We start from the raw sequence: 21,487 nt of genomic DNA on the forward strand, positions 1-21,487 counted from the left end.
ATTGATTGAGTTAAGTCTTCCGGTTGGGCAACTTGAGCCGAGTCACTTGGTGCTTTCATATCTGATATTTGCTCATCACTGGCCTTGGTAAATTCACAAATCTGATTTGTGAGATCATGTAAAGCATTCTGTGGATAGTTAAATGCTGTAGATTCTGCAGGTATCCCTGGACTACTCTTATTAGAGTTTCTAGACTGGTTTTCACTTCTGTGAGTGCTGTGCGTACCTTCCGAGTGAGTTAGAGGCCCATCACTGGAATCCTGAGACATTTGTGACTCAATTGACCATTGTGGTGTTAGATTTTCTAAATTAATGCGTTTACCCAATGCCAGATTTGGTATATGTTCTTTAACTACCTCTCTGTCATTAAGGGTTTTTACATCTTCCGTGGGCAATTGAGCTGGATTGCTGACGGGATGGTCTTGACCTCCTTTTTGCACTATATTAGCATTAATTTGATTGCTACTTGAGAAGGCAGCCTCGCCACTATTTTGCACAGATTGTTGTTGTGCATGTTGAGACTTCTGATCTTTCTTATCTTCCATTGACCAATTCCAATTATCGTTAGATGAAAAACTCTCCTCAATTATGTTTGCATTTGTATTTACATTAGCACTTGGATTGCTATAAAAGGGTTGCTGATTGGCAGGTTGGGTAGGAGGCATTTGACTTACTTGTTTCTGAGCCTGTTTGGATGCATCATCCCACCCCCACCCCCAATTATCTTCCCAAGAGTCAGCATTTGGAGCATTCTGTGTATAATTTTGTTGCTGAGCTGGCGCATTTTGGTAGTAGTTTTGTGGATAACTTTGTTGCATATTGTCATAGTTCTGATTTGGGTAGTTATGATTATATTGCGGAGGCTGCTGATAGAAGTCATTTGAATTGTTCCCAAAACCTTGTTGCGAATTGTAAACAGCACCATACTGTTGTTGTTGATTAAATTGGGGCTGTGGCTGTTGCTGTGGCCACATTTGTTGCTGTTGCACTGGTGGACCACCCTGATAATTGGGGTACATGTTTGGTTGACTGCCATATGGCTGCAAAATAAAAAATAATGAATAAAGATCCGGAATGTTATACTTCCAATAACTTGTAAAATTTATATCATAATATTGTTTGTACTGTTATTAGGAATCTGGATATGTATTTGCATATAGTTGTTTATAATGAACTTTAGTAGAAATGATAAAAGGCAGTTGGTCCACGTCATTGTTTACGTCCGTGTCGACATAACCTTTGCGAATATTTGGCTCACCTGATTCGCATTATAGCCCTGAGGATCCGGGCCGGGCGGCGGCGCCCCGGGCTGCGGCCGCTTCATCCACGACATTTTGCCCTAACGCCGCTTACGTAACATTCGCAACAGAGCCCCTTCACATATGTTAACACCAACAAACAGCTTCGTCACTATCATAGAATTTAATTTTAAATTTCACTTTCACTGAAAAACACTTGGTACGGATTAACAAACTGAAATCAAGATTACAAATATCGCAATTAATAACGATGAATCCTTATCTCACACAAGGAAATACCTGTATTTTAATTAATAAATATGTTTTTCTAAATATTACATTGACAGCAACCCATCGATCGAAGGTGCCCTGTTGGCAGTGTCGCCATGTTTATTTTATAAATAAATTCCAATGCCTTCATATTTTATTTAGTGCACAAAATGGTAAAATAAATTTTTGAAAATAGCTTATGATTAAAATTGTATCGATGATAACAACTCATTCATTTTAAAAATGCTGAGGATTTCAAGACGATGTTAGAAAATTTTTATAAATATTTTATGACAAATGGCAATTATTGTTTTTTGAGATCTAAGGAGTAAACCCATTTCACATCACCTTATTAGTTTCGTAACTTCATTCTTAAAGCATATGTTTCCGTACATACTATATATATTTTCCCAAATAGGTAATAAGTTTTCATTTTCCGTTGGAATTTATTTCTCTTATGTTTTTATTTACATATTTTTATAGTTTACTCTGTGCTTGTTACTGACACTGTCAAGTGTCGAGTCCATTATTATTATACTACTCCATAGATTATACACTATATACTATACTGATAATACTACTCTTTGGTCAAGTCAATTATTATATTATATTTTTAAATGTCATTTTGTCGATGCTGATTTTGTAAAACAAGTAACTAGTTCTTAATGTGATTGAGCTTGATCCTAGAATAATAATTAAATAATTGTTTCTAACAAGAAACTCGAAATTTCGAGAAATTACACGACTGTAATGCCTGCTAAAATAAGAAGGTTTGATAAAAGTCGCAGTTTCTAAGTTTCTAAATATCTTTTAAGAATATTGCCTCGAGAAATGGCAAAAAGAGCGAATCCCTTCAGTGAAGACTTTGTGCAGCAAAGAAAAATTCATGTTGGAATTAAACAATTTAACAATAACAACGAAAGGCTTGAAAAAGTTTATAGTAAGTCTTTTAAAATGTGTTTCTATAAATTTTGATTAAAATGTTAACTACCCTCATTATATTGTAATATTTCTCTTGCGTATAATTAGTTTTGAGATATTTTAATATAATGGTTACTTATCTACAGAAAAAACACTGGAAATATTGTTTAAAGGTGCCAAGAAAACACAGCGTGATAGCAATAAAATAGAAGTAGAGATAAATACCAAGAAAGATGGTCTCAAACAGCTCTTTATAGCTCCTGATGGGTCACTCTTGCATTCTGGTGAAATGGTAAGTGAAAGATCTATTAACAATAGTGTAATTTTACTGAAGTTTAAAATTTAACAAACCTTTATAACAAATTATATTATTTTCGAGTGTATAAATATTTTTTGTTTTTTTTATGTTATTTTTCTTACATATGTTTACTTTGGTCGTATTGAAATTCACACTTTTTTTTTTGTTAAATTTACTGTACACCAGTTAATTAAATTTATAAAAGATCTGAACACCCTGTGTTACGTCTGGAGATGTATAAAATTGTCTTAAGTTTTAGTATTCTACCAATATAACACTGGGAAGGGTTTGAGGTGTCTGAGCTAAACACTCAACTTTAAATAATTAAGCCACCCATTTGTTTGCTGACTTTAGATATACTAACCCATTGTTCAAGACTGTTGATACATAAATGATTTAGAACTTTACTAACATGCTCTAGAATGACATACAGTAGAGCAGCTGGTGACAATTGGTGAAGTTCTAACACAACCAGTCCAGTACCAGCCCTTTCATTTGATATCCAAATTGAAGGAGTTGTGTTTAAAGTGATTCATATGATATTTTATAGTGGCAGTTGTCTTTGACTGATTCATTCACATTTTGCTTTGCCCCACTCACGTACAAGACTAGTTGAAACTAATATTCCTTGAACTTTTCCATTGGTAATATTTTGAGTAAAGTAAGTGGAGTTAATCTGTAAACTAAAAATAAAAGCTAAATCAAAATGTGATTTATTTCAATGTTCAGGTGAAGGTTGTCGCATCCGTTGAGTGTGCGTGTGGTGAGGCCACGGAAGATGAATGCGCCTATTGCGAGGCGGCGCTGTGTGCGCGCTGCGAGCGGCCGTGCGCGCGCTGCGCCCGTGTCTACTGCACACGATGTTGCATATTTGAGTATGTATTCACATCCAAGTTAGTGAACTTTATGTAACTATTTGTTATATTATAATCCAAAATCTAATCAAAAACCAAACCAAAATTATTTCTGTAATGATATTAACATCCATTTTGAACCTTTCAAAATTTCTCATTTTGAACCTTTTCTAATAATCATTCATTGTTTCCTTGCAGGGCTGAAGGAACAGAAGTGTGTGTGTCTTGTTACGGCTGAACTATAGATGTAAATGTTGTGTTTATGCTAAGAACATTTTGTGATGGAAAGATTTTTGGATATAGTGTAGGGATATTGTGATATAGTGGATTAAGATTATGTGAATATTGTTGCAGGTTTTTGTATTATGATGGTTTATAAATAGACTAAATGTCCGAAACTGGACGAATTATAGTGAAGTGAAGTTTAAAATGTGTTATATCCTTGTTGCATATAATAAATTGCGTTTGTATTTGAGACGGGCACTAATTACTTTTCTTATTTGTTTATCAAAACTTTGACTAGTGTATGTATGTATTAAATATTAAATAAAACACTATAAAACATTAGGAATATAGTATAAATGAAATAAAACAAGTTAAATTTACTAATATATTTTTATTTTATTATTAAAAATTATTCAAACAAACCCAAATTCAATAGATAGCATATCCTTTACCTTAGAAACATTAAAAGGCATTTTTACTACACTAATTTAATATTAATCTATGGTATAGAAAATGGATTATATACCTTTATGGTGATTTCTGATTTGCTGATTATAGCAAAAACCTGCCATTATTATATATCAAATAGAAATACAGCATCAAATATGAGGGTTATTTATAATATTAAAAATTCCAGATGTGTATACATAATTCTGAAATTTAGTTCAGAAGTAATATATAAAAAAATCTAATTACCATATAGAAAGGGTACAAAAGTGAGAGATAAAGTTGAATTCTGTTTACCAGAAAAAAAAAGATCTTTTATGCAGTATTTAAAGTAGTTATACTAATTTCGAATACAATAATACGGTATCTCGCCCAATTATAATATTTCAATTAACATAATCATAATATGATCAAAACATTGAAGTGATCACTCTGATTTTGTCAGTCGTTCTTATATGAAAGTCAATTTTTAAAATCGTCTTACCAGTATGTCTTGGCATACCACCATAAGTGCTCATTCACTTTGAACCTATTTATCTTTACGCACTTACACTTAGAATAAATGCACTTCAGCAGAAACATTGTAGCACCCAACTACCCTAAATCACTTACGCTCACCATATTTTCAAGCTCTCTTTCCCAAATAACAACTCTTGCCAATAAAATAAAAATTATTATGTATAGTTAACGCTCACGCCCATACGAACGAGCGAGATAGCATCAGGTCACGTGCCAAAGAGCAAGTGAAAAGGCATGCTTGACGCCATATTCTGCGTCTGCACAGTCTGCGTATCATTAACCATTGTGGAACATATTAATAAAAAAAACTTATTATTACTTTTAAATAAAATTCAGTTGGTAATTTATAACAAAAAATAAGAAAAATTAAACCCCAAAATTGTATTCACAAAGTTAAAAAGCACAAGTATATGTTTTTAAAAGTAATCTACTTATTTAAAACATAATATCAGTCATTGTTTGGTTTTATGTTATGGTACAAGCGGAGACAAATTAATTGTTATACTTTGTCTTTCTTCCAAGCCTACATAGATGAACCAGAAAACAAATATACAGTTAAACTTGACTCCAGAAATTAATTATTGTTAATTCACAATAGACACCATATTATTTCTACCAATGCCTATTTTATTAAACGACAGTTTCTTTTTAAATAAATAGTTTTTATTATAAAACAATTGCAGATTCAGTAAACGACATATCATAGCCACGTAACCATAGAGTGAAGTTATATGCTGGAAACACATAACTTTCTATGAACGAATTTGTCACTTAAAAACTTGTATTATTATTGTAACTTAAAAACCGTAAATGTATAATATTACGGACGTAAACAATATAAATAGAGATAGAAATCGACAACATTTCATGTTTCATAAGAACGCACAAGAATTAAATAATTTCTTTATTTTCTTATTGTGACCACGGAAAATATTTTATTTTAATATAATATATAGCATATTTTGCTTGAAAAAGTAAAATATATTGGTACTTAATGTTATTTTTAATCCAGTTTTGAATTAAAAGAAAAAAATACAAGTAGCTTAAAATTTTGAAATGTTGTCAATTTCCATGTGCATAGCTTCAAACAACCCACAGTAACAATTATATAATAGCAAGCTTCCGAATTATTCATTACGTTTGCTAAGAGAACTATAACCATTAAAATAGTTTCACATGTGAACATAAGAAATTGTTGGGAATATTTTTCAAATGATACCAGTTACGATATTATGGAATTATTGCAGTCACATACTATGCAAAGATTGGATCCGAGTTATCACCACCAATTTGATCAACAACTTCACTTCCTTTAGCCTTTTTGACATCCCATTCACGTTACGACTACAAAGCGTTATAATCGTGAATAGATAACATTCATATTTCACACACAAAGAATGAATGTGCTAAAAATATCGCAGCTTTCTACGATATACAATATGCATCGATATTCTATTAATTTGCTGTGCTATTTTGCACACTAAAACATTATTGCATAAGTCACTCACGATGGATCATCGCAGAATGTAATAAATCTTATTGTGTAAGGCCGATCGTACAAGTAACACTATTTCCTTTAACATTCAAGCACCTACATATTTGTTAGTCGTCCTAATAGATAACAGACCTTAGCACAATGAAATAAAACTGAAATTTATTTTTTACAAATGACAATTTGCACATGTCGTGCGTGTAAAAGAGCACAAGCAGCACAATAGGAAATGTAAAAAAATATAAAGTGGCATTTGTTGCAAACGTACGAACTACGAGAGTTAGCGTTGCTTTTAGGTGTTTGCGCGTAACCATAGCAACGTGGTAAATTATGTTTACAAATCCTTATTACCATGTCACTATGAACTTTATTTAGTATAACTAAATGCATGTATAACTTAGTTGACCCTCACAGAGGATCGAGTCCCTCCTTACATAATGAACCGCTAACGTGCCGCTAACCCCCACATGCTGTGTGGAGCAGAGGGGCCGCGCGGGGCGGGCCGGGGCGGCGGTCACTACAAGAAGAGGTACCGGTACAGCACGGTGGCGGCCACGCCCAGCAGCAGGGGGATTGCCCAGGAACTCCACGAGCTGAAACATTTGGGTTGTAGATTAGCATCCGGCTAGATAAAATCCCACAAATACGCGTCTCATACGCGAGAATTGACCCATATTTATTGGAAAAAATTGGCAGTTGGAGAAATAAATTTCTATAAAATTTTCGAGAACATATAGATAGCAGATTATCGATTAGTATATAAAAAAGACGAGACGGAAGCTTTAACAAAAAGTGGTTGCTCTGTCATGTATAAAGAAACATAGGTAATATCTCAAGTTATATTTTTTAGTTTAATTGTATTCTATACTATTATAAAATAAGAAATGGTCACACTGCCAACAGTGTATGCCGGGGGTATTTTTTAAGTCGTACAAGTGTAGTTGTGTACCCTACTGTTACAATTGACTAGCACAACTAATATGTCTGTTGTTATCAAACCCAAACATTTATTTATTCAATTAGATTCCTTATGAAGCACTTTGGAATTGTCATAACACAATAGGTACAGAAACGATTTATTAAACGAATTCCTACTTTCACTTTAAATAAGGAATTATAAAAAATTTACAGGTATATAGACAGGAAGTTCGCCTAGAGTTGCCTTCCGCAGTGGAATGCGCTCCCTTGAACCGCTCGATGGCATGTTAAATTGGACATGACATGTTTACTTGGACGGGCCGATCTATTTTGGTCACAAATAAACAAAATGACCTTGGTGAAAGCTGCATATGGTCTTGTACGAATTAATGATTTATTAGTAAATTTAACATCTACATTTGGGCGTATAAACTGCTGGTAAAAAACGAAAAACCACATTATAAATACTCATTCGACGCACTGAAAACGTTTCTTTCAACTGAGTTCAAGTACAAGGGCGATAAGAAAATAAGTGATGCGTGGGTAATATTTTTAATTATTCGAGAGCCGGAAGTTGAATACGCTTTCCAAATATGGCAAGAAAAATATTTAAGGTATAAGGGGGACCAATCATTTTGTTCAACTGAATTACCTTTACAAATGTTTAAATAACAGCTAAAAAACTGACTTCGCAATATTTTATAGTCCAGTTTAGTTTATATCATGAAAAGAGTTATGTGCATAATCTGAAATCTTGTTACCTCCAGCGACCTTCAACGAATCACACTTGACTGTCACACCAGGCTCATATGAGAAGGCCATTATAGTAAATGTATTTTGATTACCTATGAAAATGTATTACTGTATAAAATTAAATACGTACAATCCATATCTATATTACGTATAGATCTAAAAACTTTTCGTTCAATGCATTTGTTATTTGTCAGTTATTTAGTCATTGTTGGAATAGAAATAATTAAACAGCCTTCAAATTAACTGAACTAGACCATGTTTATGTGGGACTACACGGGAGGCAACAGTTTTCAAACAAACAAAAATCATAAAAAATCCAAAGGAAAGTTTTGAAGATATTGCCGAAATAATAACCTCCTATTTTCAAGTCGGTTGAAAAAGTTGTCTATTGCCAAAATACAATATTTCGACTGATCTATGTTTATATAACTTCGATAAGATAATGGAAACAAAGTGTTCAAGATCGAATAATGTAGTAAATGGTTTACACATTAAATATTATCAAATGTTATGCAATGAAATTAGGGATTTCAACGATCTTGTAGTTTATGGCCATAAACCGGCTAGAATAATCTAAACGTACATGTTTTAAATGTAGAATATATTGAATTAATTAACTGCCATATTTCGAATAACTGGAAGATATTTTGTGTAATAACCTAGATACCTATACATCCAATTTGTAGATCCCATCTCTAGACCTTATTGTTATTATCGAATCGATAATCTAATTCAATTGAAATACGAATATAAAGATTTGTAATATGCGTTTTTTATTTTACTTTTTCTTCTGAAAATGTAGGACCATAACAGTTTGAAATACCAGACAGGAGGCTTAAAACATATAAGGAAGTATTTTTATTTATTTGTTCTTTATATTTTTACAAGAAACGCGTGAGTGTCAGGGTACAGTACAGTACAGAGAAATTACAACACCAGGAAGGTTTATGGTTTCACTATTGTCCATTTTATTTAATTCTCTATAAAAAGCAGGAATACAATCATTTTAAATGTGGAAATAAATTTACAATTCATATGAAGGTCCTTTTTATTTTTTTTATTTCTTTACTAAAAGCTCGAAACATTGTTCCCGCTGTCCCCGAAGTATGATTTGAGTCGTCCAAGATTATAGCAAGACCGGGAGGATTTCATTGACTTCTGTTAATTTACGGAGCAAAGGGTATAATTAATGACGTTTATGCACTTCATATCTCTTTATAGATATAGAACGAGTCGTTATTTTAAAATTTCCAATATCCGGTGCGTCTTCTCTAGTAATTATTAAACTCTCTTAGTCTCCATCAAAACTTAGCTCTTTGACCTTTTTTATCATGCTTTTATTAGCTTCACCTGTATGCTTCTACATAAACTTTAGACGAGATTTTGACCCACTTTAAACGGAAAGATTTAATTCAAACTTTGTACACGTATCATATAAAAAGCAGTGGTAGCTCAGTGGTGAGAACCTCGGAATTGTCTGTCTGAAGACTGAGGTTCGAAACAAATTGATTTTCAATCCATCTGCGCATATGGATAACTCACCACTGCTCAAAAGGATGAAGGAATCGAGATGAACAAAAAAAACCCCCGACATATATCATGTGCACACCCGCACTTCGCCAGCGTGGTGGATAATGTATGCAACCCTCATAGAAGACGTGTGTCCCAACAATGCGAACATGTATGGGCAGATGATGATGATGACGATGATGCCACGTATCAAGAAGCGATGACAATAGAATAATTTTATGATTTTATCTTATTTTCCTGATTAGAGCCGCAAATTTAATTTAAAAGATTAGATGTGTACAACAAGTGAGATAAGTTGATTGATTCTATAATTTTAGCGTGTTTATTAGTATTTTTTTAGCTACACACTATTATTGTCTTTTCACTACAAATTTTATGTCTAGTTTGACCAGCCTGTTTGTTTTCTGTCAGTTCAATATCCATATAAGTCCGTTGCAGTGATTGAGTCCTCGGTACCTACATCATAAAAAATTCAAATCAGTTCAGCTGTCATATGAATTATAAAATAAATAATTCTCATTCAAAGACGAGTATTCGAAACTATAGCAGAGGCACGATAAGACGATTTTAAGGTATCTAGATAATTAAAGAAAAAGCAAGTACATATAGCTAAAACAGATATATTTTTTACTTTTTTGTTAAGGCTCATGGAACGTTCGTATGGAGAGAAAGAGCGTACCACGACAGAAGAGGGGGCGCACCGCTAGTTACACATAAAATAAATACAAACACTTCATATTCTGTATTATTTAAGTTTTGAAAACATATGTAAATAAATAGAATAGCTGAACCTAGTATTTATCTTGTGTTTAAAACAGAACTTCTGTTAAAACTAAAATATTGTGTAAAATTATGCAATGAGTAATACTTGTAGTTTTTAGCATTGTAGAAATATTCAAATGTAGTTGGAATTTAATGAAATCGTAAGATATCAATAATTGAATTACCCAGTTTAACGAGACATAAAAAACAAGTGATTTTCTTAATGACATTTCATTAAGCACATCGTCGTAAGCTGTTGATTAAATTATATAACAAATATACTCGTAGTTTCACTGCCATTACACGATTACTTACACGGCGACCTTGACAAAGAGTATCGTAGGGATGTGTGTGCGGAGCTGTGCTTACGTAAACATTTATTCTCGTATTGTTTTATCATAAAAGCATCATGCATTAGCATCGCCTCTGCAACTTGCAACTTGCCCAAAGTGTATACACGTCGGCGATCGATGACTAATACAGTATCACACACATAAATGATGTTACACACACAAGCACATGGATCTGTGTTAACTGAGGAGACAGCGTAGAAATAACAAACCGCATATTCAAATATACGCTTTATTCGAGTACAATTACAAACATGTTATTTTCTTAACCATACATTAGGTACACATAGGAAGCACCGTGGATAACATAAATAAAACCTATAACCACAATTATATTATTATATTCTACTAAACTATATAAAATATAAATAAATTGTCGGTGTGGCGAAGACCGTAAAGTTAGTGCTGGGCTTACACCCTACCATATAATAAATCTTTATTTAATAAATAGTGAATTGGGATCAGTTTGGTCATTCGACTAACCTAAGACATACGAATATATAATGTAATGTTCGCAGTGCTGTAGTGTTGTGTGGCAGATTAGAAAAGGGACTGAGGAAAATTGTTTCAGCTGTTGTTGACAAGGTAACATTGACTGTGTATCCCCCTTTACCTCAACCAATAATGATAACAAATTTGCGAAAAAACACCCACGACAAAGAGCACAGGCTGCCTTGCAGACGGTCTAACTTTTCCGGCCTTCACTCGATGAGATTAGCAATACTATCACAGGACACAATAATAAGAAAGCTATTTTCCATATATGTCTTACGTAAATAATATATAATATAGGTAATATAAAAATAAATTCACTCCAATAAGATTACAAAATATACACATAAAAAAACGCCAAGTAACAAGATCTTCAAAATCACAAGTTTGTGTTGTCACTTTTTGGTCTCGTTTAAGTACTTAATGAGCAAATAATTATACACAGAACCACGTGCTAGTGTGAGCTAGCTGGCGCTATCGATGTGGAATGATCACAGAGATCACCAGATGCAATAACTAGTACTAACATTTTAGATGAGTGGAGGTATTCTGATTCTGAATAAAAACAGAACTTAACCTTCATTCGTCAGTCTACATTCCGCTAGAAATGACGTGTTAACTGCACTTTAAAAATGGAAAAGATCTCGTGAAATGTGCACATAGCGACTAAAATTGAGAGTAACAAGTGAGAGAGACAAAACTACACTAAATAATCACACTTATATAAATGGTAACTATAACTACTACTATATTATTTGTGACAATGTTTTGGAAGCACCTACTTATTTAGTATTGTTATTGTTAAATGAATGAAGCTACACGACTGCAATAAAACAAACACGATACGAAATGAAACCCTGTGAGACTCGGTAACTACGAACTAAATCTAAGCCATCGATTATGACGTGTGAATGTCAATGACGACTGGATGTGTGAGTTTAGAGGTCTAGGCGATTACGCACTTGCCCTGCTCTTGCGGCTGGTCGTTGCTCCATTGCGGGGAGAAGGCCGCCTTGCTCTGAGTGCGGTCCGCCTCCACCAGCTCGCCGATTTTGTATTTCTTCATCAACGCTCTGTTGTAAATAATAATATACAAATTGAAGCATGCACATATCATATACATGAAATCCTAGACTACGCCCTGAGATACATGTATATCGCGTGTCAGTTAATATTCATTACAGACAAGCTATCGCACGCGGATTTGTGAAAGTGTACAGCCAACACACTTTAGTCCGAATTCTACAATTTAGTGCTGATAAGAAAGGTTTTCTTCCAAAAGGAACACTTTAAAATCGGCCCAACAGCTCCAGAGATTATCAATACATCCAAACACACAAACCTTCTTAGATATAACCGCTCAAGCTGTGTGACATTTTATGCAATTCATCTATCATAACGTTGTTATGTAACAAAGTATAATTGCTGTAACATACGAGCGTCACATGTTGATTGATTCTTATCGGCCGATCGTGAACCGTGCCATACTTGTGTTATGATCGAATTAAATTAATTATTAAAATCTATACGCTGTTGTTGATTCCATAAAAAAAACATTTCAAGTTATTTTCATAAGAATCTGATTCTAAAACAGGTACTCAATTTCGCTAATGGTTCTCATAGGAGGCATTACGGCAACGTACCTTGCAGTATGTCAGTAATAAAATAATCTATCTGTGCCAGTCCTTGTTCTCAATGTTTCACATACATTATACAGAACGGGAATCGAACCCAAAACGTGTCGTATTAAGGTCTGACGCTCACCCTCATACCCGGATATCGTCAAAATGTGAGTTGGTAGCGTCAAGGCATTGTGTACAATAATTTTTAACATAATCGTTCAATCAATAACATTACGATTATCATCATGATTTTCTAATTCGGACAATCAAATGCCGTCGTTACTTATTAGGAACTATCGCGAATCAGGGCATATGTAACTTATTAACTAATTACTAATCTAAGTATAGTTTATTTTTAGTTTTAGTTTCTATTCCTACCTTGCGTCAGAACTGTGGCTGACGTCCTCGAAGGGCTCGGTGGCGTCCCGCCCGGCCAGCTCCATGAGGACTTCCAAACCACCAGGGTGCTGCAGAGGAAAGCGTTGGTTATTTGAGCTGATCCTAGTAAAACTAAACGAGTGTTTGTAGGAGTGGTAAAGTCAAGCGTATTAGCCGAATATCGTCTGGGCTAATTAGGGCATTAGGTCGTAGTATGTTTAGGCAGTGGTGAACCGAAATATCCACAATCTAGGTTCATTCGTTTAAAGATTTTCTTTTGCTTTTCATAAATATGTATAAAAATCTAATGACGATACGAGCGAGGTATTTAGGTATATCAGGTACTTGTCATAAAATAATTGAGTTTAGTTAACACTATTGTACTGTTTACACGAATACTACTTTTTTCATAGTTATTAATTATTTTCACTTTAAGTTATTCGTCTTACAAATAAAATAAAATTGGACACTTTTACTTTTTTTTTATTATAAATCCGAGAGCAATATTTCACTGAAACGAGTTTTACGAGTGGGGAGGTATCGCCCGTGACCACATCGTTACGCGCAAGCGAATTTGCTTTTCTTATTATATATATATATATATATATATATATATATATATATATATATATATATATATATATATATATATATATATACATAATTTATTTACGTGGTTATTTTTTGACGTATAGCAAAATACTTTGTTGGCGGTAACTGCATATATCGCGTTATACTATAAAAATTCCTAAATTATTGCACAGCGTTTGCAGATTTATTGCAGCTCTTAGATAGGACTTATTTTCTTTAATGCATACCATTAGTAATTGGTCTATCTAACACTGAAAGAATTTTTCAAATCGGACCAATAGTTCCTGAGATGAGAGTGTTCAAACAAACAAACAAACTCTACAGCTTCATAACATTAGTATAGATGAAATGTTTGCATTCCGCACCTCGCATCTCAATACTCAATGCTATAACCGGCACCATATTCAACAGTAGTGTTATCTGTTGCGTCGCTCCGGCCTTGGTGGATAAATCATAATGGAGGTCGAGTTCAAACTTTGATCTCGACCTTAAGTAGGCGCATTTTTATTTTTTACACAATTTTGATATAAGGAGCTATCCGTATTTAAATTACTTGAATATTTTCTCGATTGCGAGTACGATCCCTTTATAGGTTGGTTAAATAAACTCAAGCTATAGAATTGAATTATTAAATTACATATTCATCTAAAAGAACTATTTTACCATTTATCACCGGTTCGGAAATGAATGAGACCATTTCGCTTTATTTGATACGGTGACATTTTTTTGAGATGAGGATGAAGCGTAAAATATCGAATTCACTTGTCTGGCATTTGAGTGAACTGCTCAGCTACTGGAAGAATCGCCACAAAAACTAAGATTTAGCATTCAGCAACACGGGCGCTCCGCCCAGGGACGGGATTTTTAATGACGTATGATATTATTATGTCCAACGTAATGTAACCCCTTGCTATTCCATTATTATCATCGTGACTGTCGAAATTGATATTTTTGAAATAGCGTCGAGTGCTCTTATCAATGTTATGTATTAAGCTTTCGTGATATCCGAAACAATATTGAATACGTTTCGGTATCCGCAGAAAATTAATTTAATTAATTACTATTCGAACACTTCTATTCGTTCAGACGCATATATATTCCATTTGTAAAATAACAACAACCTCGTTGATTGGTTTTCACTTTAACATTCTGGTCATCACAACTTTAGGTTCCTAAGATTATTTTCTAGAACAAAAAGGGCACCGACGTCTCTAGCGAGGAGGTAACGCTAAATTGTAAAATAAATGGGAATGGCAACCATTGCCTATCAAACACAAAAAGTATCATGCAATCGATTTAAAACCCACGAAGAAATTAGTTATTCTATTGAAATGAATCGATTTAATTCGATAGAATTGTTATCCTTAGTTCTATTGAACTGAACAAATCAGTCGAATTGAGAAGCTACTCCACTTTTAGGAACGTCGGTTTAAAAGGAAGCATTATCTTTGAACGGTGATATAAATCATCTCAATTTGATGACGAGGGTTCCAGTCGCAAACGGTCAATCAAGTGTGTCTGAGTGTAGACCTTGGTAACATCACGGCTCAGTTATTGCAAGCATTGTTACTTAATCCGAATCGAAGACTCGATCAAGGCGTGACCAAGACCATATATTTTGTGAAATATCGGTTTCAGTTAGGAACCGTATGCAATGTGCGCATCCGCATCTATTCTTACTTACAAGGTTTTTTACTAATAAATCGATGTTTTTATACCGATAAAGCAGTAGTGGCTCAGTGAGGAGGACCGCGGACACAATATCGATATGTAGGGTGTTCGAGACCAACCCATCGTCCTGAAAATGTATGTGGATAACATGGCCACTGCTCGAAACGGTGAAGGATAACACTATGAGGAAACCGGCATGTCCAAGGACGACATGTAACATCAACGAAAGCGTACTAGGCCAGTGTAGTGGATTATGGCTTGAACATTCATAGGAGGCCTGTTCCCCAGGAGTGGGAGCATGAATGGGTTGATCATGATGATACCTGAATGAGTAAATGTGATACTTATATCGTGTTTTAACTTCTAAATATAAACAACCACGCAAAACACGAGGACTTACTGGTATGAGTTGCGACGCGTTAGAGAGAGTCAATATAGGGCAAGTAGATTCCGTCAGACGCGCTCTAATGAAATTCTCAGCGAGCATTCTGAAGATACCATTATTGCCGCATACCGAGTTATTGTATACGGAATATAATAGACGGCTGTGCGTGCTATGAATTATTAATGCGGATTAAAGACGCTTTTTTTCCTAATTTCCACATCAAATTGTATTATAACGGAATATGTTAATTGGTAAAGTTTAATGTATATAAGTTATTACAGCTATAAGTTGTTACAGCTTTGGTAATTGATTCCTTATAACATACAGATCATATTTTTATTAATGAGTGTTTATTACTCATTCTTAAATTATCTTGGTTGTCTGTCAGTTTTATAAAATAAACTAATATCTTGCGAAATTTGCAATGGATTTACTTGAAAACAATAAGTTACTAGCTGCTTATCCAGCTGCTCTACTCTAAGTTGACCCGGGGTTGAAACAAAACATAATACTGCCTATTTCACATAGGAATTCTAAAGCTATCTGACAAGAAAATTATTAATATTAATTAAGTAGTTTCAGAGCCGATTCAATAAACAATTAATCAAATCTTTCCTCTTTATAAAAAGATTTTAAATTCTTTTTTTTTGTAATGCTAACAGTATGTTTAGTATATAAAGAATGTTGTGGACGCCTATAATTAGTACATGTGCCAGACCAGCTGTTTTTGTAATGTTTATGTATTAATGTTCTGTATATATACTGTTGGTATCCCAATAAATAAAGAAATAGTATAAGTGTGGATATATATTCCCATTTATTATTCATAATTATTGATATGGTTGCTGGTGAGATTGAAATATTTTTATTTCATTTGAACATTTATTTTATGTATTTTTAATACTATTTTTATGTTTTCTTTACAAATCCTGCTTCTTTCTATTATTATAAATGCGAAAGTTTGTAAGGATGTGTGTGTTTGTTATTCTTCTATGCAAAAACTGTTTGCATGAAAGAGTAACAAACACACATTTTGTTTCCTTTCAATTCACACAATTGAACTAAAACTTCTGTGGTATTGGATTGGATGCATGAGGTAATTTGTAAGGTGTTAGATAATCAAATTGATAACTCACAATTTTACAAAGTGCTTATATTAAGTGTAATACCTCTTTACTTTCAATTCTCATCCTTAATATTACTTAAGCAGAGGAAAATAAACAAACAGAACATACAACATGTATGTTCTGTTTGTTCAACATATATGTGCTCATGAATTAGATCCTTAATTGTAGAATTTAGGGCAAGAAAGGACTGCTGCTTGTAGTATAACAATTTATTAAAACGAAAACTGATTTATTTGAAGGCCTTGTTTGGTACCAAACCTTCTTATATATTTATCCTAATATAAATCCAGATATATAAACTTTTTGATTTACCAAATGTTTTCTTGTTAAATTTACATTTGTTAAAGCAATGGATTTATGACAAAAAAACTTTTGTTAGGCATTATTTACAATTACAATAAATACTTATGAGAATACTGATCTCATTAAAGTTCAAACTAATTAATCTAATCATATGTAATGGAACCATTAGTTTTAAATAATTACCTACAAATTTTTATGTTTATTCACGAGTTAAAAAAATAAGAGTGTTGAGTTTGGAACGAGACAGCCTGTGTTAAGTTTCCATATAAATTAATTGGATGAAATTTTTTCTCCACACATGAATTATCAATTATAAGACATCATAGCAAATGAAACAGTTTTCTAATGTGTGTGATCATAGATTTTTGTTTAATAGGACTGCTTTTAGCAGGATGGGTGGAATTTTTAATTCTTTTGGGTAATCTCGATTACAGCTTCATTAGCAATGGCCCTCATTATTATTAATGTGTGGGTGTATTGTGGAGCTTGCACTATGAAGGTTAAAGTTCATTCTATCAGTCAAAGGGTATGTAATATTAAGACATTTGTTTTCTGTATGCAGCTTTTCATGACCCAAGTGAAATATGCCCAATGACCTTTGCACCTTTAAAAAATAATAAGCATAACAAGGAGTTACTATAACTATGTGTACTTTAATAAATTATTTATTAAACTTTGTGTACTTTAATAAATAATTAATTATTATAATCTTAGTAACATATTTAAAATAATAAAATCCGGAATTTTATGTATCAGCAATGTTCAAAGTCTAACATTTGATTATGCATTTATTTCATTGAAAATATTAAATATATTATGTTACAAGCTATGTTTCGCGGCTTCACCCGGGGACTAAGCCACAGAACAAAAGTAATTTTTTCCACAGTTGGTTCAAACTTTCAACTTTGAAATTAATTAATTTGATACGAAATATGACATTAATTGTAGAAGAGTGTATGAAATATACTTATTACAAATTTGAAAGTTTTTTGTTCTTCAAAAATGCGGTACCATATAACCTAATTCAACGTAAGGTTAACTTGACCCCAATATTTACCTATTTCAATTATATGAAAATTATTAGTACATACCTCTTCTAAAAACTTAGTGACGTCGTAAACACCATTGTGGATTACAAGTATGCAATCTTCGCGAGAGTTCCGACACTGCAGCTCTTCGCGGGTAAATAATTTAACATTTTGTTCTTCCATTTTTAAATGTAGGTATTTAAGTGGATATGAAGTTATTACACGTTACCACTAGGACTAGTTCTCACTAAAGAGTGATGATTAATAATAATCTCAATTTCACGAGCCACAACCCGACGTCGATTCACGGGAGAAATTAGTACTGACAGCAGACAGCTTGTCAGTTGACACTTGACAACAAGACAACACAAATTGTGAAAGATAATGTAAACTGTCAAATGACAAATCTATGACAAGCGCGTGCTGTGGTAAAATGTAAATTGATTTGTAACAAGTTTAACTTTGAAGAACAATAATTCGAAAAAGAATTAAGTATCAGTAGTAGTCTTCAATTACAGGGTCGTGGACGAATTCCAAAAAGCTCCCGTGGCCCCTTATAAAAAATCTTCAAGCGCTGTTTAAATATTTTGAAATCAGCATAATGAATATTTTTTTCTCAGGAAAATAAATCAAATAGAACTAAGGATAAATACTGTTCATTTTACATAAATATATAGGGATATATTTTTTGTTATTTACCTACAAATTTTACCACCTGTGCATAAACATCTTAAACTACAGCTTAAGATAAGAGAATATTTATTACTGATAACAAAACTTTATTGTCCTTAAAACATAATCTTAGATAGAATAAAGTTTAGTTGATGGAATAAACATACAAAAACAACTATTTTTTAAAGTATATTTTTATTTTCGCCTAATTTGTTAGTAACCTAGATACTAAATAATGTTAAACACTAAATAATCTGTACAAAGCATACATTTTATACTCTGACAGTGGTTGCTTCTTGGATTTCCTTCTGTTTATGTGTACCATCACAAAATGGCCTATTTTTAGTCTGTTTACAGTTGCACAGCCAATATTCTTTTGATTCTGTTACTGAAAATCTAATGGGCCTGGAACAATTGTTAAATTATTTCAATGTAAAAGTGACACAATTAATAAAAAAATATATATATATTTAAACTTACTTTTCTGCAACTTTAAGGTAGATATTCCTGTGTGTTCCATCACAAAATGGTTGGGATTTAGATCTGCCGCACAAACACCAGCTATAAGTTTTACCAGCTTCTAATGCTATCTTAAAGGGCTTTCTATCATAGACAATACCATTTGTTTTTTGATGAGTAGCTGAATAAATGGTACTTAATGGATTTGTTGGTATTTCTGGTTTAGGTGGTTTGGTTACATAATTTGCCTAAAAAATAATTTATTTTGACACTGATATGTACTTTAAACACAATATTTAATTTTAAACAGACATTATCTAATTATTGTGGCATTGAATTAACAATTAAATATTCATGGAAAGAATCAATTGAAAATTAGTATTTTCTTATGTTTGATTTTATGCTTATTAAAAATTTTGAAAGTAAAGGCTTTTAAATGATTAATAGACAAAGTGCAAAGCTGTAAAGTATTTGCAACATCATGTTTATTAATATAATTGTCCAGCTGTCTATGTACCAAATTTCATAGCAATCGGTTCAGTAGTTTTTGTGAGAAAGAGTAACAAACACACACACATCCTTACAAACATTCGCATTTATAATATTAGTAGGATAAATTGCCTTGAAAGATCTTTAATTTCTAAATTTAAAGGTTAGGTTATGCTTTTAAAATGATTATAAGATAAAGATAACTAACCGTTCTAATTCCTTGGCCAGTTATTCTTTTTGCAATTGTTCTACAAAACATTTTGTAAATATTTATGGAACTTTTTATGAGCACCTGAAATCTGTGAAGTTTTATTAAGGGTATCTTCCCGTATAATATCGCAAAAAGATTTAAAAAATACACTTAATTAGTTGAACTTACATAAGGTGTCGAAAATGTGGTTAGATAGATGTATGTTATATATATTATGGTTAAACTAAGCCCTAAGATTATTTATCAATTTCAGTTATGAACTGATAACAGCATTTTCAGCTTCCACAACGCAATGTTATGGCGAATTTTGACATTATGTCATTATGTCAAAATGCCTATAGAATATAGATGTAGCACAGATTATATTGTTTATAATATGACCTGTAGCTTATGGCTTAAAAACCATTCTTTTTGATTGTGTACCGATATACAAAGCGATCCCAAGCTACGATTACTGCACAGTTTAACAGATAAGTAATAAGTGCATATACTACTACTACTACATATACCAGTCAGACACTGCTCTCACAGTTGAAAAATTGACGTCATTATATAACGTCATAACTCATAAAGTCTAAGTAAAGCTGAAAATACGTAGGTATAATACGAATCCATTACGATTTAGGAGAGTGAAAGTTTTAGTATTATTCTCCTTCACATTCTCTAATTCAATTTTTTGATTTTCTGCTTATGATTGATACACGAGGACACGACACGATTGATAGAATTTCTGCTTCCTATTGATGTACTTAAGTTGTATGGGTACAGTCCATAGACATAGGTCATAGACAGATTAGGTTCTCTGTCTACGATATAGGAATCTATAGTATACAGTCAACTGTCATTTACGGAATGTCAAGTGTCATTCTTTTAGTGTCAAATATTTTGTTTTTACTTTCATTTCTTGTATTTTAAATGTTGCTATGAATTAGGTTAATTTCTTTTCTTCCTTTTTCTTTTTAATTTTCCTTGTTTACTTTTTTCGTTGAATACTAGGATTATGAAAATTTGATTCTTTATACAAACGTTATGTCTAGAATAAGAGGTATTGAGGCTAAAATACTAAAACTTCAAAAAGAAGTTCAAAAACAACAATTAAAACGAAATGGGATCAACGAAGAAGACAAAAAGAACAGAGAAGATGCATTGTGTAGCAAAGATGATCCGGAAAGTGGGTATAGGCTAATAATGATTTTTGGAATGTGTAAATTCCTCAGTTTAATTACATTTTCGTAATTTTATTTCAGAGGAACAAATAACGGAGCTCGTGCACAAGCTTCCTAAATTAGACAAGATTTTTCAAGTACATCGAAAGATAGGAGAGGGCACATTTAGCTCTGTGTATCTAGGTTCCCTGCGTCAGCACTCGGACCTGCCCGATGCACAAAAGCGCTGGTTTGCCATCAAACATCTTGTACCCACTGCTCATCCCGCCAGAATAGAGCATGAATTGAGGTGCCTGCAGGATATGGGGTAATTAAC

At 32.9% G+C, this 21,487-nt stretch overlaps 5 protein-coding genes across 7 annotated transcripts in view; 3 read left to right on the forward strand and 2 right to left on the reverse strand.

Moving 5' to 3' along the window:
* Positions 1–184, forward strand: part of LOC119830482 (histone-lysine N-methyltransferase, H3 lysine-79 specific-like) — a 13,910-nt gene extending 13,726 nt beyond the window's left edge. Inside the window, exon 15 of the mRNA XM_038353527.1 lies at positions 152–184. Within this exon, the coding sequence (XP_038209455.1) occupies positions 152–184 (33 nt within the window). The remainder of the gene's footprint in view (positions 1–151) is intronic.
* Positions 185–2,124: 1,940 nt separating this feature from the next.
* LOC119830081 (apoptosis regulatory protein Siva-like) lies at positions 2,125–4,083 on the forward strand. 2 transcript variants are annotated; one of them, XM_038352936.1, is made up of 4 exons: positions 2,125–2,448; positions 2,603–2,721; positions 3,457–3,602; positions 3,780–4,083. In XM_038352936.1, the coding sequence occupies exons 1-4, from the start codon at positions 2,340–2,342 to the stop codon at positions 3,817–3,819; spliced, it is 414 nt and encodes a 137-aa protein (XP_038208864.1). In that variant the 5' UTR covers positions 2,125–2,339; the 3' UTR covers positions 3,820–4,083. The 2 variants fall into 2 exon arrangements, with proteins under 2 accessions (XP_038208864.1, XP_038208863.1); XM_038352935.1 differs by having other exon boundaries at positions 2,126–2,448; positions 2,576–2,721; positions 3,780–4,082.
* Positions 4,084–4,182: 99 nt separating this feature from the next.
* LOC119829904 (cytochrome b5-like) lies at positions 4,183–18,500 on the reverse strand. The gene is made up of 4 exons (XM_038352612.1): positions 18,238–18,500; positions 13,070–13,158; positions 12,032–12,142; positions 4,183–6,857 (listed from the first exon to the last, which is right to left on the reverse strand). The coding sequence occupies exons 1-4, from the start codon at positions 18,355–18,357 to the stop codon at positions 6,782–6,784; spliced, it is 396 nt and encodes a 131-aa protein (XP_038208540.1). The 5' UTR covers positions 18,358–18,500; the 3' UTR covers positions 4,183–6,781.
* A 522-nt stretch (positions 18,501–19,022) lies between these two features.
* LOC119830093 (CDGSH iron-sulfur domain-containing protein 3, mitochondrial) lies at positions 19,023–20,330 on the reverse strand. 2 transcript variants are annotated; one of them, XM_038352948.1, is made up of 4 exons: positions 20,174–20,330; positions 20,003–20,093; positions 19,327–19,553; positions 19,023–19,251 (listed from the first exon to the last, which is right to left on the reverse strand). In XM_038352948.1, the coding sequence occupies exons 2-4, from the start codon at positions 20,051–20,053 to the stop codon at positions 19,119–19,121; spliced, it is 411 nt and encodes a 136-aa protein (XP_038208876.1). In that variant the 5' UTR covers positions 20,054–20,093; positions 20,174–20,330; the 3' UTR covers positions 19,023–19,118. The 2 variants fall into 2 exon arrangements, with proteins under 2 accessions (XP_038208876.1, XP_038208877.1); XM_038352949.1 differs by having other exon boundaries at positions 20,003–20,086; positions 20,174–20,327.
* Positions 20,331–20,902: 572 nt separating this feature from the next.
* LOC119830484 (cell division cycle 7-related protein kinase-like) overlaps positions 20,903–21,487 on the forward strand; it is a 6,227-nt gene continuing 5,642 nt past the window's right edge. Inside the window, exons 1-2 of the mRNA XM_038353528.1 lie at positions 20,903–21,176; positions 21,253–21,478. Coding sequence (XP_038209456.1) covers positions 21,035–21,176; positions 21,253–21,478 — 368 coding nt within the window. The 5' untranslated portion in view covers positions 20,903–21,034. The remainder of the gene's footprint in view (positions 21,177–21,252; positions 21,479–21,487) is intronic.

Source organism: Zerene cesonia, chromosome 11 (genome assembly GCF_012273895.1).
Source record: "Zerene cesonia ecotype Mississippi chromosome 11, Zerene_cesonia_1.1, whole genome shotgun sequence".
NCBI classification, from domain to species: domain Eukaryota; kingdom Metazoa; phylum Arthropoda; class Insecta; order Lepidoptera; family Pieridae; genus Zerene; species Zerene cesonia.

Excerpts from the sequence above, each read along its gene's own strand:
- LOC119829904 (XM_038352612.1), bottom strand. The coding sequence starts at position 18,357 with ATGGAAGAACAAAATGTTAAATTATTTACCCGCGAAGAGCTGCAGTGT. Across the intron at positions 13,159-18,237 it reads TCACTAAGTTTTTAGAAGAG|CACCCTGGTGGTTTGGAAGT; the intron begins GTATGTACTAAT and ends TTTCCTCTGCAG. Across the intron at positions 6,858-12,031 it reads CAGCCGCAAGAGCAGGGCAA|CTCGTGGAGTTCCTGGGCAA; the intron begins GTGCGTAATCGC and ends CAAATGTTTCAG.
- LOC119830093 (XM_038352948.1), bottom strand. The coding sequence starts at position 20,053 with ATGTTTTGTAGAACAATTGCAAAAAGAATAACTGGCCAAGGAATTAGA. Across the intron at positions 19,554-20,002 it reads CTGGCCAAGGAATTAGAACG|GCAAATTATGTAACCAAACC; the intron begins GTTAGTTATCTT and ends ATTATTTTTTAG. Across the intron at positions 19,252-19,326 it reads TACCTTAAAGTTGCAGAAAA|GCCCATTAGATTTTCAGTAA; the intron begins GTAAGTTTAAAT and ends CAATTGTTCCAG.
- LOC119830081 (XM_038352935.1), top strand. The coding sequence starts at position 2,340 with ATGGCAAAAAGAGCGAATCCCTTCAGTGAAGACTTTGTGCAGCAAAGA. Across the intron at positions 2,449-2,575 it reads AAGGCTTGAAAAAGTTTATA|AAAAAACACTGGAAATATTG; the intron begins GTAAGTCTTTTA and ends ACTTATCTACAG. Across the intron at positions 2,722-3,456 it reads TCTTGCATTCTGGTGAAATG|GTGAAGGTTGTCGCATCCGT; the intron begins GTAAGTGAAAGA and ends TTCAATGTTCAG.